At 37.9% G+C, this 18,125-nt stretch overlaps 3 protein-coding genes across 3 annotated transcripts; 2 read left to right on the top strand and 1 right to left on the bottom strand.

The window, feature by feature from the left end:
• The first annotated feature begins 211 nt into the window (after nucleotides 1–211).
• On the top strand, nucleotides 212–10,438 carry gnl2 (G protein nucleolar 2). Its single transcript, XM_079241221.1, has 16 exons — nucleotides 212–404; nucleotides 963–1,047; nucleotides 1,206–1,300; nucleotides 3,002–3,141; nucleotides 4,381–4,565; nucleotides 4,711–4,777; nucleotides 4,954–5,112; nucleotides 5,250–5,363; nucleotides 6,421–6,549; nucleotides 7,327–7,431; nucleotides 7,769–7,927; nucleotides 8,300–8,407; nucleotides 8,516–8,985; nucleotides 9,385–9,479; nucleotides 9,653–9,732; nucleotides 9,851–10,438. Exons 1-16 carry the CDS (start codon nucleotides 341–343, stop codon nucleotides 9,992–9,994), a joined length of 2,199 nt encoding a protein of 732 aa, XP_079097347.1. The 5' UTR covers nucleotides 212–340; the 3' UTR covers nucleotides 9,995–10,438.
• dnali1 (dynein, axonemal, light intermediate chain 1) lies at nucleotides 10,419–12,666 on the bottom strand (the record flags this gene model as incomplete). Its single annotated transcript, XM_079241030.1, has 6 exons — nucleotides 10,419–10,454; nucleotides 10,567–10,731; nucleotides 10,946–11,124; nucleotides 11,269–11,438; nucleotides 11,506–11,636; nucleotides 12,586–12,666. The coding sequence occupies 6 exons, from the start codon at nucleotides 12,664–12,666 to the stop codon at nucleotides 10,419–10,421; spliced, it is 762 nt and encodes a 253-aa protein (XP_079097156.1).
• A 374-nt stretch (nucleotides 12,667–13,040) lies between these two features.
• Nucleotides 13,041–17,072, top strand: snip1 (Smad nuclear interacting protein). Its single transcript, XM_079240617.1, has 4 exons — nucleotides 13,041–13,313; nucleotides 13,961–14,090; nucleotides 14,364–14,905; nucleotides 16,292–17,072. Exons 1-4 carry the CDS (start codon nucleotides 13,153–13,155, stop codon nucleotides 16,542–16,544), a joined length of 1,086 nt encoding a protein of 361 aa, XP_079096743.1. The 5' UTR covers nucleotides 13,041–13,152; the 3' UTR covers nucleotides 16,545–17,072.
• The last annotated feature ends 1,053 nt before the right edge of the window (nucleotides 17,073–18,125 follow it).

Here is an 18,125-nt window from a genome sequence, read left to right on the forward strand (position 1 = left end):
ATTTGCAGTTCATTTTCTCAGTAAATTTTAATACTACCTTTTAAAACTTACGGCTTCCTGTTACCTAAACTACATTTTAAAAAATGAGTGCAATAACTTTTATACAACTACATTTACAACCTACCGATTGCGTCTGCGCACTTCCAGCAGCTTCCTGATTGGTCCTTACTCATGTCGCTCTTGTGGTTATGCTCTTCCTGTTTCGCCGTAAGGACACGTGCAGGCTGCTGGTCTGCGGAGCTGAAGTGAATAACAGCAACGAAACTTCAGCTCTCAGATAACAACCTCTGGTTTCTACTGTTTTTCTTCTGTATAAAGCTTTGACGACCAAGTGGGCAACATGGTTAAGTCTCGGTTTAAGGGGAAAAACTCAATAAATCCCTCATCGTCCAGCAGCAACCCTGGTGAGCTAAACCCCGTTAGCCACAACGTTTGTTTACACCCAATGCTAATTCTGCTAGTCGATAAGGAGAAAAGATTTACTGAATGTTTTAAATGGTATGTCGACAGATATGGTTGCAGGATTTTCTTTTTCTTTTCTTTTCTTTTTTTTTTTTTTTACTTGGTAGCCGGTTCATTGCGATTTCCTTGAAAACTTTTTCAACAGGCCCCACGATAATGTTTTTTTTTTTAGGTTTTTTTTTGTGACAAGTGTCAAATAGAAAATGTTCTAATCACTTCCCAGTAATAACTAAAGCATTACTGTGCCATGCCCTGTTGGTAATTACATGTCGGGGTAACTATTTACAAATTAAATTAAAAGGAAAATGCCTTATAATTGGTCTTACACACACACACACGTATATATATATATATATATATATATATATATATATATATATATATATATATATATATGTGTGTGTGTGTGTGTGTGTGAAACTAAGTAGAATTAAGAAGACATTTGAATTGTTTGACTTGTCAATCGAGCATTAAAATGCCATTTGAAATTTATTTTACAGATAGACCCAAGGGTGCTGGTGGAAATAACATGAGGGACCGAGCCACAATCAAACGTCTGAATATGTACAGACAAAAACAAAGATGGTAATTAAAGATAAATATTGGAATTATGACAATTGGGTTTTGATTGTTAGAACATTTTGATTTAGTTCAAGTGTAATGTGATTGTTAGAACATTTTGATTTAGTTCAAGTGTAATGTATACATAGTGTTTCATGCTAACAATTTTCTTCTGTCCCTAGTAATAACCGTGGAAAAGTTATCAAACCTTTGCAGTACCAATCCACAGTAGCTCCTGGAACTGTAGCAAGAGTTGAACCTAACATCAAATGGTTTGGTGAGTGTATTTACTTATTGTTGTCTGTTTTCTAGGAATGTCTACTGCAGATGTTATGTAGTGTGTCAGATGCTTTTTTTTTTTTTTTTTTTTTTAAATAATGTTTAGAATTTTATGAATGATGAATCAAAGATTTTTCAGTAAAAAAAAAAAACTTTTAAGATGGATTCATACTTGTCAGAAACACTGTATATAAAGAAAATAGTTAATCTATCTGAACTGGATGTTCGCCAATATCAGACCGGGGCTACGCTCACTGATCCGATGGCCATGGACTGGGCTGGGAAAGAGAGAAGGAAAAAAGAAGCAGCATGTTGGGAAATTAGTTGGCTAGTTTGTCAAACTTGGCACTTAGGGTATGAAGTGAAGGCAAACATTCTGTGTGAAGCATAGTTATGTAGCAGCATTTTCACACAAATCACTTAAATTTAATCCTGGTGGTTACTACTAGGGCTGCAACGATTACTTGAGTAACCCGAGTACAAAAATGAATCGAGGCAAATAATTTGCCTCGAGGCTCCATTTAATTAATATCATGTGGCAGTATATTTTAATTTGTGCATCATCGCGGCACTCTCAGACCACTGCGCTGTTTGGAGGGGCTACATCATTGTTTCAATTAAACATAGAAAATATTTAAACATTTATAAAATATATAAAAACAAAATCTGTCGCCTACGGTGCATCTGTATGGTATGACTGTTTCACCCGGACTGATGATGGACATGTCAAACAGCAGTGGCGAGCGGTTTGCTTTCTGTCTGAAGATTCTCGTTGCTTTGGTCTAATGGCAGAGAATGAAGAAGAAGGGAAGAAAAGACCAAAAAGGTTGCAAGTGTGGGACCATTTCACACTCAAAAGGGCAGAAAACGTAGTGCAGTGTGTGCTGTAAAGCAGGTCTCAATGCTGCAGCACCTGAAACAAAAATACCGCGACTTCACCACTCCAGGTGTAGATTCAGCTTTCCGATTTATATCAACAACAGCTGCACCTGTTAAAATGTACAGTGTTATAACCTGTGATATTAGTCAGCAGTGACGATGCATGGCAAGGTGTAGGCTGGTCACTCACGTTAACAGTCTTGTAATCCATCCCTCATCTGTCTCTCCCGCACACACACAGAGTCAAAGCGCATGTTATAAGCAGCGTGTGACGGCAGGCGTAGCCTCTGTTCCTGCAGCAAACTGTTATTCCGTATTAAACAGACACTTTAAACAGGCGTGTCGTCCTAGGCTAGTTCTTAGATACTTTGGACATGTATACAAGTCAGTCCTTCTTTCTACGTGAATTCTTCTTTTAAATCTTTTTAAAAGGCAGGAATTCGCATTTAGTTGAGAATTTTTTCTCCACACATTGAGCGCGTGCACAAACACGTTGGCTGCACCAAAGTATCACATTTTAAAACATTTTCCTCACACATTCGGTAGTAACAACACATGCAACAGCTTCATAAATAATATTTACTGTGGATGAGTTTCTAGTATTTGTTTTTACAAATTATAATAAAAAATGTAATCGTTAAGAGTACTCGATTACTCGTAGAAATAATCGACAGAGTACCCGATTCCAAAAGTGCTCAATAGTTGCAGCTCTAGTTCCTACACAAATCTGGTGTGTTTTGTAATAACAGAATACAGGAAGCAGAAACTATGGTATATAGCCTGCAGCTCACTGACAGCAATTATGAACCTTATGTTTCAGCAAACACCAGAGTGATCAAGCAGTCATCCCTCCAAAAGTTCCAGGAAGAAATGGGAGCCATACAGAAAGATCCATACCGCGTGGTGATGCGACAAAGCAAAGTACCAATGTCTCTGTTGCATGACAGAGTCAAAGCACATGTGAGTATCAAGACTAAAAACCTGCCGCGATTGGATAAAACAAATATGTGTATTATGTAGTTTTGTAGGGAGTTTTAAAGGAGGATGTTTTTTTTCCTCAATACAAATTTTTGGCACACTATTGGCACATAAACTTCCCTGCCTGGCTTTTATCAAAATCCAAATCAGTATGGAGTCTCGGTTCTTCTACCAGGAGTCCTTTGTTTTGTGGGGTTTTATGAGGTGAAATGAATGAGATAGTTTACTTTAATCTCTATTCAATGCTGGCATTGTGTCTGAGACAGTTCTCATCAGCCAGGCTTAAACTTGTCCAATCCATAACCCACACAAGTCCAGATAACATTGATCTTGTCTTGTTCTTGTGCCATGTGCTATCATTCCTCATGAAAACGAGACATATTGTAGAATCCAAAGCAGAAAAAGAAACACAAGTGAAATTATAGTATTTGCTGTCCTGCTCCTAAAAATTTTAATATTACATTTGCAATTTAATTTTAATTGTTTATGAAGCATTAACAATGATCGCTTTTAAAAGAAACAATCATTAAATGATTTAATAGTTGTGTTTAGTGAAATGTGTTTTGAAAGATTTATAGGGTAATGTAGAAAATCTTGGCATCTGCATTGCTTCTGACTAACACTGTAACCTGCCCCTAACCTCCATCCCTCATACTCATGTTGGAATAGAGGCATGGCTTTTGTTTTAATCACTGGAACACATAATTAGCATTGGCACGGTCTCTGCTGTTTTGCTGGCTTTGTCATTGCATATTTTGGTGCTCTGTTTTCTGTGTCATATGCGGTGTTTGTGCTTTAAACCTTCACTGAGGACTCAGTAAATAATTGGTTCTAATACGGGGGATGAAAAACAAAATCATTAGGTTGTCTTGTTTGTTAAATTTCAAATTGTTGGGGGCCTTTGCAGTTCTCATTTTTGGAAATGAAGCTGTAACGTTTGACTTCTTATTCCCCAGACTGTTTTGATTCATGCTGTAAACAAACCCTCCAGTCACAACAAATATATAATGATAATTTGTACTTTCCAGACATTGCACAAAACACTTGATAAGCATGAAGGAAAGCAGAATTAATATTTCCACATGTTTAGCCAATTTCTTTTTTTTTCTTTTTTAAAAAACACATAAAGAATAAATGGGTTTATAAAAGATTTAAATAACCTCTTGCTGGTGATATAGAGAAATAGTCTGTTCTCTATGAAGTTAATTTCTTCTTCTGCAGAACTCGAAGGTGCACATTTTAGACACAGAGGGTTTTGAGACCACATTTGGGCCTAAGGCCCAAAGGAAGAGGCCGAGTCTAATCGTAGGGGATGTGAAGGACCTTGTAGAGAAAGCAGAAGCCTCAACGCTGAGCTACAATGCAGATAAAGACACAAACCTGGTAACAGAGGACACCGGAGTCCGGTAAGATTCTCTCTCAAAACTGTATTAGTTGTAGTAGTCTAGTATGTTTTAGTAGTGTATTCGTAGTCACATAGGTTCAGTCGTGATTCATTTTTAAAAATTTTATTTTAAAACTGGGTAAATAGTTTTATTCTGACTGTAACAGAGAGGAAGTGCGAGAAGAGATCTTCAAAAAAGGTCAATCCAAGAGGATCTGGGGCGAACTCTACAAGGTACTTCTTCTTACTTTGCATTATAATTTAAAAACGATAATTATAATAATCCATTTTTTAAAACCTGGACCACAAAGATAATTTGCAGATAACGTGATGGCATTATCAGCAGTCTGTAGGAGTGGTGCACTGAAGTGTTCATGCTTATTCTACAACCCTGTTTTCATTTTTAATAGGTGATTGACTCATCTGATGTCATTATTCAAGTGCTAGATGCCCGAGATCCCATGGGAACACGTTCAAAGAGCATAGAGGCGTATCTGAAGAAAGAGAAACCCTGGAAACATCTGATCTTTGTGCTCAACAAGTGTGACCTCATTCCAACTTGGGTCACGGTGAGATTGCTTTCGTCAGCAGCGTTTTCACCTTTCGCATTTGACTGCAAGTAATTAGAACATTGTTTTCATAGAATTAGCTTGTGTGATTTGTCTTATTGTCTTCGTCCCCCCTCCCCACTTTGATTTTAAACCAGAAACGGTGGGTAGCTGTTTTATCCCAAGAGTATCCAACTCTGGCATTCCACGCCAGCCTCACCAACTCTTTTGGTAAGGGTTCCCTCATCCAGCTACTCCGGCAGTTTGGCAAGGTAAGCAAAGAGTAAAAATTCAAAATATCTGTACATTTTTATAAGAAATAATTACCAATAAATGGTAAAGCAAACAAAACCCGATTAGTGTCATTCTCCAGTAGCAGAAAGGTATATTATCTCCTTAATGTGTATGGTTTAGATATAATTATAAACTCTCCTTCCAAAATAAATTCTATGTTACATTAATATGATATTAATGGTAAAATATTGTGAACTGTTTAAAGATTCCTTCCTGTTATTCGCCATGGCTGTAGGTCTGCCTTGCAGCTGCCCCATCTTTCAATGTGGCAAAGAGGAGAAAACACAGTTTGACCCTTTTGTCATCTGGAAAGTGATAATGTTATTTTTAAGCTGTGTCAGGGTGAACTCGTATGTAGTTGCTCAGCCGGTGAAATCACATTCAGCGCAGCTCTGTAGGTAACGTGCAAGGCGAGAGGGCTGTGTGCTCTACTGATCTATGTAAAATAACAACATTGTTAGCGTGCTCATGCTGTTGTGGCTTGACTTTATTTGTTACATTTTGCTCAATGTTGACTTTTTTATGAGTTTTTTTTTTTTTTTTTATTTCTAGATCAGTGGATTTGTCCACATTTTATTTCCCTGTTAGTTGCTTTGATAGTTTTTTACTACCTCACTCAGTTCCTTCTTTTTATAGGTCTTTCTGTTTTTCATTTCTATCTTCAGTAAGAAAAATCAAGAACAGTTGGATTGAGGTCAGGCGACTGACTCAATCATCTCAGAACATTTAATGTCTTTGCTCTAAACAGTTATTCAACTATATTATACAATCATTAGCATCCTTAGGTGAGCACCCCATATTTACTTGATCGGAGGCCAATTTAGGAAAAGGATTTTGGCATATTTATGGACCTGCTTAAAATTAAGTCACTGGATCCAGGAAAAAAGAAGACAGAAAAATAGTTACTCAGACATCCAAAAGCTATACCACACTCGAGCATATCTCTAATATATCATAACATTAGATTTGCAATGCACTATGATGTAGTAGCTTTTGGTATGACAACGTTTACACTTCAGTGTTTTTCTCTTACAGCTCCACACGGATAAAAAACAGATAAGTGTGGGTTTCATTGGCTATCCAAATGTAGGAAAGAGTTCAGTCATAAACACACTGCGCTCCAAGAAAGTCTGCAATGTGGCGCCCATTGCTGGAGAAACCAAGGTAAGAAGTACACATCATCTATACTTAACAGTGAGCAAAGAGTCGGGGATGGACCAGACAGATTTACACTCAGCTTATTAAAATATATATAAAATTATAGCTTTAATTAGATTGCGTTTTGCAAGTGTTGTTGAATTCAGTTTTCTGTGGAAAAGTTACAAGAGGGAGGTGACGTTAGGTAAATGTCATGTTACTTACTTCACTCCTTCTTGATGGCTGCAGCAGGAGAGGTCATCACATCCTTTCCACTATGTGGCTGAAAATCAAAGTGGATAGTGGACCAAGAGAAAAAAACAACTATTTTTATCTTTAATTTCCTCTCGTGGGCTGCTTATCCTGTTTGGAGTTGAACAAAGGTTTCAAACTCTTGATGTCCAAAGAAGGGTCAAATACAGAAAATATTTTTACTCTGACTGGCTTGCAAAAGTTGTGAGCTTGGAACACAAGAGGGATTTTTTTTCTACATCTATCCAGCAAATCTGATAGGCCTGTGGCCAGCACGCTTTTTTACACCTTGTGTTTGATTTTCACCCCGACTGCGGTGAAAGGAATAAGCTCATGATCAGTAGCATTGCTGACTCTCATCTTCTTTTTATTTTCTGTTTGCATAAAACGTTACGTTAGAGCCACACTATCCAGTGATCCGATCTTTAAATGAGAAGTTTGTTACTATATTAGGTCGTAATTCAAATGTGAAGTCATGTTTTAAAGGAAATGTATTTGTTTCATATTTTTAAAAATGGGCAACAAAATTAGATTATTTTCTGATTCTTGTAGGTGTGGCAGTATATCACATTGATGAGGCGCATCTTCCTCATTGACTGCCCCGGTGTTGTGTACCCATCAGAGGACAGTGAATCTGATATTGTCCTAAAAGGAGTGGTAAGTCTTTTTCTTTGTCAAGTTTTTGCTCAAAAATTTCTAAATGATTTGTTTCTGCACCTCACAACTAAAAAAACACAGCAGCAAGAGCTCAGTCGTGAGATATCAACGCCACATCAAATTTCAGTAAAAAACTTACTTACAAGTGGATGTGCTTCATAGTCTTAATACCTGGAAGTTAAATAAAATCTTTATCAGCCCAGATTCTGATCTTCAGGATACTTTTGTGGGATCAAAGGTTTAACTTGCGGGCCATGCAATCACTGGAACTAACATGTTGCAGGTTCACATGTTATATTGGTTTTTTTTGTTTTTCTTTCCCCACCCCTCGTAAAAGGTTCAAGTAGAGAAGATCAAGAACCCAGAAGAACATATTGGGGCCGTCCTGGAACGAGCCAAACCCGAGTATATTCAGAAGACGTACCGTATCCCTACATGGAAATCTGCCGAAGACTTTCTGGAGAAGCTGGCAATGCGCTCTGGGAAGCTTTTAAAGGTCACTCTTTCATTTTCTTGCTTGAATTTTCTTTTTCCCTTAAGTGGTCATTGTAGTTTTTTTTAAATGGGGGAGGCAGTGTTTTTCCCCTCTTTCTCTGTTTAATACTCCCAAGCATTATAAGTATCTGTGACTTTTACGGCACATTTATTGTATTGCTGTTATCACTGACTATTTAATTGAAGTCCATGAATCTGGTCTTGTTTCTGGCTCTCAGCATTTTGTTCTGGACTCTCTTTGGAGAATTCACTTTCACATATTAAGATCAGATGTGGCTCCTAAATCAGGTCTTAATGCTTCAGATGTGAAGTGTGCATGAATCAGTTGAATTTCATCTTGAGCTTGAATATTGTTTTATTTATTGTTGTGCAGGGGGGTGAGCCAGATCTCTCCACAGTCTCCAAAATGGTTTTGAATGATTGGCAGAGAGGACGCATACCTTTCTTTGTGAAACCTCCCGGACCTGAAGGAGATGAAGAGGTATGAGTTGACATGGATTTCAGAAGGGGTTATGGTGTTACAGTCTGTAGGTTGTTTTGCTTTTAATTCACCAGTTTATCCAAACTTCTGTTCTTGTCATTTCTTCAGGGGGAAAAAACTTTAGCAGTTGAAGGACCAACAGCTGTAGATAAGAATGTGGAGGAGCAGCAAGGAAGTTCGGAGGCCATCTCAGGGGAGCAGGAGGAACAGCAGCATCAGCAGCGACAGAAGGAGGAGGTCCAAAAGATCCTTGCCAATGTGCGGCAGAACTTTGGCAAGATTAGTGTGGCGCCAGAGTTCAGTGAAGAAGACTTGGTCGCAGTGGAGATGCCTGACCTGGACATGGCTGAGTTTTCTGGCTCTGACGCTGAGGAAGATGAGGAAGAAGGCGAGGGCGGAGAGGAAGATGAGACGAGTGCTGAACCAGCTGATGGGGAAACCGTGTCCACAGCCTGTCAGACTGACAAGCCGAGTGCCAACAAGAGTTCACGGGAGAAAATACGCGAACTGGATGAGAAAATCTTGAAGTACAAGCAGTTCCTGGACCGAGCCAAATCCAAGCGCTTCTCGGCAATTCGGTCAGTCTGCTTTAGTTCAAGCTTCACTTATCATATTTTCTGTCTTGTGCTGTAAGCTGTCCTTATTTAATTTAATCTAATATTAAGATGTTGTCAGTCAAAGAAATGCCATACATGTTAGATGGTTCATGCAAGCCAACCTTAAACCCTCTGAGGGCTAGAACTTGTCATTTTGACTGCCATATGTGACCTATTTCCATAATGCATGCCATTGCATCCTTTAATCTGCATCTCTTCTGGTTCAATTTCAGCCCATTCACACCATAAGAAATTCAAATATCCCATTTTAAAATACTCTGATTCAATTACTGTTTGTTTTAGAAGTTGCCAGCAAGAGCAAACAGTTTGCTGTGTTGGTTAATGTGTTTTTTTTTTTTGTCCCCTCATCTTTTTGGACAGGATCCCTAAAGCACTATCTGAAAAAGTATTCACAGACATCAAGACTAAACAAGCAGCTGCTACACAAGCTCAAAGGAAAGGTAGTCAGTCAGCAGGTACGTTTTTTTTATGGTTCTGGATTTCAAAATAATTTGTGAGAATCTGTCAAATGTGTTTGATGTCCAAAACTCAACCAAACAGATGTCCTCGTTTGTTATTTTTTTCATTATTTTGCTGAGTCAGGTTGACATTTAAGTTCTGAAAAAGATTTATTTGTCTTATAAATCAGCTGCAAATCAGAGGGGCAAGAAGAGGAAAGCTGAGGAGGATGAGGAGTCCACACAACTGCCCAAACTGACATCGAAACAGGTATGCTGCATTTCATCTTGATTTCAAAGCAAATTGTCAAACAATGCAAAATGTCTATGTAAAAGTGTTGTTATGGGATAGGATTGTCTTTAATATCCTTTTATTTTGTCATTTACAGAGAAGAGCAATGGAGCGGGCTAAGAAGGTGAAGAAAATTGGTACGCGTTATTATGAAACGCACAACGTGAAAAACAAGAACAAAAACAAAAAGATGCCAGCATCAAGCACAGAGGGCCAGAGGACAAAAAGATCAAAGCACTAGACTGACATAAAACCTCAACATGCAACAATCTATATGTATTGATCCTGAAGAGGCAAACGTTTTATTGAATTGACAAGAAGACAAAAAGTGGAAATGTGGATGGTTAAATCTTCTGTGTCGGGTAGCAACTTGATCTCTTAACAAGAAAATAACTGGTAACTTGTCTTTTAAACCTATTCCCTCCCTTCAATGCTAAACTGAATGATACTTCATTCATCATTTTTGAATGTACAGCTCTTGATGTTCAAGAGAAATGTGCAGTTTGGTTGTCTGAGTATACTTGCTATCCTATGCTCTTAAGACAAATAAAAAAAATATTTGCAAGTTGCATTCAGTTATGTTTTTTGTTTTGTTTTTTTTGTTAACTAGAACAACACAAAATATAACCTACTTTATAGGAAATGTGCAACTGGTTTTGCTTGCTTTACTTCTGTGGTGTAATTATCCCGTCAATTTGGGTCTGAAAAGAAACACAAGTGATCAGAAAACCGATTTAGCCAAATCTATGTGCTAAATGAAAGTGAAAATACAAAGAAAATAAAAGCATTGGGTTTGTAAATATTAAATGTCACCTTGAGTTGTTGATTGGTCCTCTTTAGGAACTGAATCTCCTCCATGAAGTTCTTTTCCTGCACCTGTCTCTTTTCCGCTTCTCTTTTCTCAATAGCATCACATTTAGCTTTCTGCTCGTTCAGTTGCTTTATCAGGTCGTTTTTCTCATTCTCCAGAGCTGAAATCTACAAAGAGAAAATCATTAATACGGCCCCCTGCAACTTAATAGCGTTCATAAAGTGCAGAAATTGCGCTCTCTGCTGAATTTTTTACTACATTACATCAAGAAAATGAAATTTCAGTATTGTTTTCCAAATGTAACAAGATATTTGATCTCCCTTTGTTTCAAATGGTTGTTTTAAATGATGAAAAATAGCACTGATAACTCAATATCCTTACTCTTTTTTCCATGTCCACTATGCCCTGCTTAGTCTGCAGGGCTTTCCTTATGCCGAAAGCTATGCTGCTCTCGTACAGTGTCTGATAGGCAGCGATAGTCATCTGAATTTCATCTCTGACCCGCAACAGCAGTAGACCCCTCTCAGTACAGATGATGGTTACCTGTCTAATCAGCTCATCTAAAAGAAATGGAAAAATAGAAAGATAGGATTGTTAGGTTAATGACTAAAATTGAATAATTTGCTTTTAAGACATAAGTTTGAGTCCTTTAAATGATCTGTTGCTGAATTTCTTGATTACAAACATCTAAGGTTCTTTCTCACCAAAACACTGGGAATAAAGCTCTCTGCGAACAGGACAGATGCCGGTTTCTCTGGCTTGTCTTTGTCTCAGTTTTGTGTCCAGGAGTTCTTCCAAATGTATGACATCAGCTCTTGTACAAGGTGCACTGGACACTTGCTGTATCCACAGTTCATGTCCATCTGTCCATTCCCTGTAATATCGGAGGCTGAGAAATCTGAACCTGCAGAGATATCTACTATAGCAGTATAGAGTTTTACCTGGGCGGAAGAATGGCATTCAGTATCTCGTGGCTGTCTTGCTTGGTGTCTTCAGCAGGAGCAGTTTTTGGCTTGGGTGGAATGGGTCCAGAGTCAGCAGGCTGCTGAGAGCTCGTTCTTAAAACCGGTCCCTGTAATGAGAAGTATTTAATGCCAGTGTTTGCATATTTAATGCTTTAAAATTGCTTACCCATAATCAATGTTTAGTTTAAAAGTATTCATAATTTACTCCTTTCTGGAAATCCTTTTGTATTCCTTCATTTATGCATTTGCAAACTGCTGTTATTATTGAGAGCTTATAAAACAACAGGCTTCTGAGCACAGCACTGGAAATATCCTGAGCATCCATCTACAAAATATTTTAAAAAAAGAAAAATAACTCAAATTGTGAGCGTTTGAAGTTGTGTGTCTTCATTAAGAGGTTTAGTTAGTTATATTAGCTTTATTATCATTTTGTCGATCCTCAGTCATTTTATGTCTGCTTTGAGTATTGCTTAACAGTTGCTTTTGTCCATATCCTGTATTACTGCCATCATTTCACGTCTTTTTAATACCTTTTGTTTCATATTGTATGTTTTGAATTTATTTGGTTCTGTGATCATCTATTTTTCCTACATGAATCACTCTACAATCCAGTTTTTTTTTTCTTTCACATATCCTTACTTTATCTCAAAGTTTAGGTCCCATTTTGTGTGATGTATTTTGTGAACCAATTCAACCACTTTGTTTTGGTATGCAATGCAAAGATTTTTTTCGCCCTAATAATGAATTCAGTTTTAAAACTTAGACGTTATCTTTACAATAACCTCACCATTCAGTATTTACTATTCACGTATTCAGCTAACCATTTTTAAACATAATTTTTCTGAAATTGATCAGCATCGAAGCCAGATCATCTCCACAGTTAAGAACAGGTGGTTCCTTTTTTATCCTTAATACAGTAACTGAATTTAAGGTCTGTTGATTGTTGTTGTTTTAGTTTGTGTGTGTGTGTTTGTTGTTTTGCTGTTTTAAGATACTTTTATTGAGACATTTCTTTCCCCTCCTTTAGCTTATTTTTAGCTTAGTAAGTAAACTTACCTGAGCGGATTTTCTTTCCGTGTTTGTCTGGACAGAAACCGGATTGTCGTATTTTAGTAAAGAATCAGCTGGTGAAATCATTGTTTGTTGCACCAGGTGGAAAAATCTACACCAGGTTTAAGTTTTAGTTACAGAAATGTCGTTAGGTCAAAGTTTATAGTCGTTGTTCGTGTCGTCATGGTAACAACGTCTATTAGGCCCTTTCACGTCCAGTCATAACGGTTAAGATAGTAAAACAAGGACATTTTTAAAGTTTTTATTTCGTTTTTTGTGCTTAATTGTGTGCCAGGAGTATATATATATTTATATATATTGTTTATTTATTTTAGAAAGACGCAATTATTTTAAAGAACGCCGACTTGATCAGTCATTGCGGAACCTGAAGAGAAATAGGAAATCAAGCACGCGGAGGAAAATTCTTAACGGACCACGGGAAACGGAAGTTTGTGGTTTTGGCATAACAGCAGAAGTTTAGTTACGTACCAAAGCTTTTTCGTGTTATTTGTTTTTTTGCTTATTAAATTATGCGTGTTTAGTCGCAGCTCTTTGAAATAATTTTATTTGGGTATGGCCAAAGAGAAGCGACACAGACGAAAGGAGTCTCCGGAGCGGGAGCCCGAAGTGAAGATAAAACAAGAGAAACTGAGCCCCGGTAGGCCACAGAGATCACGCCGCTCGAGGTCGAGATCTACTGGCAACTCTAGTCCACAGAGAAGAAGAGCCAGTAGGTAAAGAATCTTGTAAATTTACTCGGATTTTGTCTTGTATTTCTGCTAATTGAGCTTCTTATCAAGCTACACTAATGCGCCGAGTTTGGTTCAAGTAGTGTTTTTTCTTGTTGTTTTTTAAGCTTCTAACTGGCATGTACATGTGTTATAGATTCTTATTTAGCTATTTTTTGTGTAAATAAAATGAATATTGTTTTAAGTAACTAAGAGTGACCTTACTACAAGATATGTGGCTAAGGAGAATTTGATAGTTAATTTCATTGTCACGAAAATGAAATAATTATAAGTTAACAGGTGTAATATCTCTTCAACTAACCATTTATTGATTCTGTAAAATAAAAGTGTAATGACTTATTTATCGTGGTAGTTCTGAAGATGGCCTGTTGATTCATGTTACTAGTAATACAGTACCATAGTGTAGGTATAGTGACATCTAGTGTAGCCCGTTATATACAACGAGATTTTTTAAAATGTTTTAACTCCATATAATATACCATGTGAAAACATCAAAGTTGGCAGATTTATGACAATAATTTTTCCTACAAAAGAACTTTGAGAAAGCAGACTTTCCCCGAGAAGCACTGTTCCACCCATTAAGAATCCTTTTAAAAATCCCTGTGTGCATAATTTTTTTGCTGTCCATGCAGATCACCTGCCAGGACAAGGGACCGTTCACCGGGTAGAAGGGAGACATCTCCCACAAGACGAAGCAGCAGATCTCCCAGAAGCAGGAGAAGTCGCAGTCCTCATCGTGGTGGTGATGTTAAAATAAAGCGGGTGATTAGGTTCAAAAAATTTTGGACAGCTGTGATTGCAGTGGCATAATTAGCACTTTTAATCACTTATTTACCATGACATGATGTAGCAGTTACTGTAACTACAGTTGCTTTATGTATGTGATTGTACCCATATACACAGTCACCACTTCTTAATTCTGACAGATTAAACTAAATAAAATATTACTTTCTAATGATTATGATTAAATTAATAGTATTAATACTGTCCTCTTTTTTTGGTCGTATCTTTTTTGGTTTTCCTTAAATGTAACAGGAACGGGATGACCCTCGGGCAAGCGGTGATGAGCGAAGAAGAAGGAATGATCAACCAGAAGAGCGGCGTAGCAGGTGGGAAACAGACAGGTCACGGGACAGAGACCGTGGTGGAGAAAGGCATCGGGAAAGAAATGCGCTTGCGTCTCAACAAGCTGAACGGCGGCAGCATGACGACCGGCGCAGGGAAAATCGCCAGAGGCGGGAAGAAAATGAAGAGCATGATTTCGGACATTCTGAAGGAAGGAGCGACGATTCCGGCGCACCTCCTGCTGAAAAAGAGAAGCCCAACTTCGAACTGTCTGGCGCTCTCACGGAAGACACTAACACATTCCGTGGAGTGGTGATCAAGTACAACGAACCACCCGAGGCTCGCATTCCTAAGCGGAGATGGCGATTGTACCCTTTCAAGAATGATGAACCCCTTCCAGTCATGTACATTCACAGACAGAGTGCCTATCTGCTGGGGAGGCAGAGGAGAATTGCTGATATTCCCATTGACCACCCATCCTGCTCCAAGCAACATGCAGTATTCCAATACAGGTGGGAAAAATTACTTGAATTGTGGTGTATTTCTTAAATATTGACAATTCCAATCACTATTTTGCATTTAATTACTAATCAACAGTTTTTCAGGCAGTATTTTGTGGTTGTGAAAGGAAAAAATTACCAAAGAGTCTGGATTGGTTGGAAAACTTTTATCAAAGGGTCATCAAAATAAGATGTATAAAATAAAGCAGATAAAATCAAAGCAAATAAAAAGATTATGCTAAACAAGGTCTGCAGTTTCAGTCAGAGAAAACTATTCAGAAGTCCAAATGAGTTCTGAAGTGGTTCTGACTAAGGCTGTGCGATTAATCAGATTTTAATCTCAATTACGATCTTGATTTTCAACAATCATGAAAGTAAAAGGGTGCAATTATTTGTATCTTTGCAGTTTCCTCTCCTGCTGTCTTCAGCTGCCAATGGAGCATCACTGGCATTGCAGCGCTGTGCTGTAAACTCCTCCCACAGCCGCTTTATTTTCATTCAGCCACTGTTGTCAACTTGACGAGTTTCTCGCTAAATGTGGTGACTTTTTTCGTTAAAAGCGACTAGCGTCAAATCTAGCAACTTTTACTGGAGTTATTAGAGACTTTTCTGGTGTTTTGGCGACTGACTTGAAGGCACATATTGTTCTGCAGTTGCTGTGACGAACGAGCAGCGGGAGCCCCTCCTGTCATAAAGCACTCCCAGGCGGCCATTTTCAGTTGGCTCCGGCTGCAGGTCAATCTATGTTATACTAACATAGGTTATACTATGGTCAGTGACAACTGGCTGCATTATTTTCGTATAAAAGCACACGTAGTTCGGCGAGTTAAATCACTGTAATATCCCTCTGTTATGGGTTGTCACCATAGCAACGCGTTAATCAACTGATTCAAATCAGCTGTCTTGACAGGTGAATGAGAAAAACGCGCTGTAGCCTGACAGCGTTTGTTTGGCATAAAACGTACATCGAGGCCGGCGTAAAATAAAAAAAAAAAAAGCGGTAAAAGCGGATTAAACAACTCGGAACGGTGCATTAGACAGTTATGATGCACGACACGGCGTCGAGAACACCACGACGCGCAGTGTTGTTTAAAAATACTGGATAATTATGTTAAATACTCGAGATCTCAATTTCAGTCAAAATAATCGTGTTTAGAATTTCTGTCATAATCGAGCAGCCCTAGTTCTGACCACAGGCTCCAGTGAAAGTGATCAAATTCAGATGGCATACCACAGAGCTCAGACACTGATGTGTAGCACAGATAAATGATGCTGACCATGTTCAGTGAGCGATACCAGTAAGACAGATAAAGAGAAATTATTACATTTCCTGTACACAATAAACTGAGTTCATTCTGACGTATGAAAAAAATCCTCTCCCATATTTTATTTCTACAGACTGGTGGAGTTTACACGAGCAGATGGCACTACTGGCCGCAGGGTACGGCCTTATATTATTGACCTTGGCTCTGGAAATGGCACCTACCTAAACAACCAGCGGATCGAGGCCCAACGCTACTACGAGCTCAAAGAGAAAGATGTCCTCAAGTTTGGCTTCAGCAGCCGCGAGTATGTCCTGCTGCATGAGTTCTCAGACACAAGCGAGGTGGATGCCAAGCAGGAAGAGGACGATGAGGGACTTGATGAGTAGAATATTCCCACATGCTCTGTTGCTTAAATTCATTGAGCTCAGACAATATTAAAGAAACAAAGAGCTGTTTCAGAAAAGAGCATAATAAGAAATAGAGCAGGTAAAATTGGAACTTGGAAAAATGGGACAAAGATATTCTTTTTGTGTAAATTGTGTAATTAATGATCTCTAGCTTTAACTGCCACAGCTGTCTCAATGTAGACCTCTCATTCTCAGGTTTTTGTGATGCATGACTGATCTCTGAAAGTGCTCACATAACTCAAGTGCTCAGTATCAGATGAAGAGATCTTACTTATTAAAAGTTAATTCTATATTTTTTTGGCCAAAACACTGAGTGCAGACTATAGTTTATCTTATGTGTCCATGCAATATGTGTCAGTGTACATTACATTATCCGAATGTGAGCTCTAGATTGTTTATTAAAAAAAAAAATCAGTTGCCATTGTAAACATTACAGACATCCAGATTATGTTATTGACTGTCTTTTGCTCTGCTTTGTAGTGCAGGGAGAACATTTGATACTGTTGTTGCCCCTTTTTGTCAGCTTAGATGCTTTCATTGTAAGTTTTCATTTTTGTACTGTAAATAAAGACAAAAATTACATAAAATTGTGTTGCATTTTTTTTGTCTTTATAATTTTCTATCACATTAGGAGGCATAATTACAAGCTTTACTGATAATGTATAAACTTCGTAACTATCATTGTAAAAGCTTTTTTAAAAGTGATGAGTTTATGCAAAGAAGAATAAATAAGAATAGAACAAACGAGATATGAAAAATATAAGAATACAGATTAATGGTTAACTCTGCAGTGAAAAAGAATTGCCAGATTATAAAGCAAGATTTGCAGATTTTCTCACTTTGGCACATAAAAAAAGCTAGTAAAAGCTTATCCAGTGTTGTTTTATCTCTTGCTCTGTCACTTTCTACTTCCTGCATCCTCTGATAATTCCCTTTTTCATTTCTGAGTGTGATGCCACTCGCTGCAGCTCATTTTAGCATGATAGATTAAAAATGGAATTATGGAGAAGGTTTTATCGGACAGGAGAGTAATAAACTCAGGTCAATCCTACTTATTGGGATTTAGAAAAGATGTGAGAGGAAATAAAGAATATGCTTAGAGGTAGTTTTGAGATGAAGAAATACAGAAAATTCAGGATTGGAGATAAGACCTGACTGCAGGTACATACCCCATACTTGTGTGTTTATACACTGCTATACACAAAGCAGGAAAACAAAGTTACTGGAAAGGTAAAATGAGGAAATCCTGAAGTGCTTTTCAACTTGAACAAAAAAATATCTGCACGCAGGAGATCTGAACCAAGAGCCCATGAGCCAATTTTCCAGCTAAGAATGCTGCACAAGCTACAGAACAGTTCAGTCAGAGACTTCTTCAGCTTCACTGCATCATGCATGAAGTTATTCTTGTCTGGGGCTAAAAACCTACCAAAATGATGTTTTTATTGTTGCACTTACGAGTGTTTTGTTTTTTTTTTAAATTTTTGTATTGTTTTTATATTCTTTTCACTTGTCCTGTTTTATCCTGAGCTTTTATACTTTTTTCCCTTATTTTGTGTCACC

The sequence above is a fragment of the Telmatherina bonti genome (assembly GCF_933228915.1).
Source record: "Telmatherina bonti genome assembly, chromosome: 5".
Classification (NCBI taxonomy): Eukaryota; Metazoa; Chordata; class Actinopteri; order Atheriniformes; family Telmatherinidae; genus Telmatherina; species Telmatherina bonti.

Coding starts and splice junctions, on each gene's coding strand:
- snip1 (XM_079240617.1), top strand. CDS start 13,153: ATGGCCAAAGAGAAGCGACACAGACGAAAGGAGTCTCCGGAGCGGGAG. Junction 14,091..14,363: donor GTGATGTTAAAATAAAGCGG/GTGATTAGGTTC, acceptor TAAATGTAACAG/GAACGGGATGACCCTCGGGC. Junction 14,906..16,291: donor CATGCAGTATTCCAATACAG/GTGGGAAAAATT, acceptor TTATTTCTACAG/ACTGGTGGAGTTTACACGAG.
- gnl2 (XM_079241221.1), top strand. CDS start 341: ATGGTTAAGTCTCGGTTTAAGGGGAAAAACTCAATAAATCCCTCATCG. Junction 405..962: donor ATCGTCCAGCAGCAACCCTG/GTGAGCTAAACC, acceptor TTTATTTTACAG/ATAGACCCAAGGGTGCTGGT. Junction 9,480..9,652: donor GAAAGGTAGTCAGTCAGCAG/GTACGTTTTTTT, acceptor CTTATAAATCAG/CTGCAAATCAGAGGGGCAAG.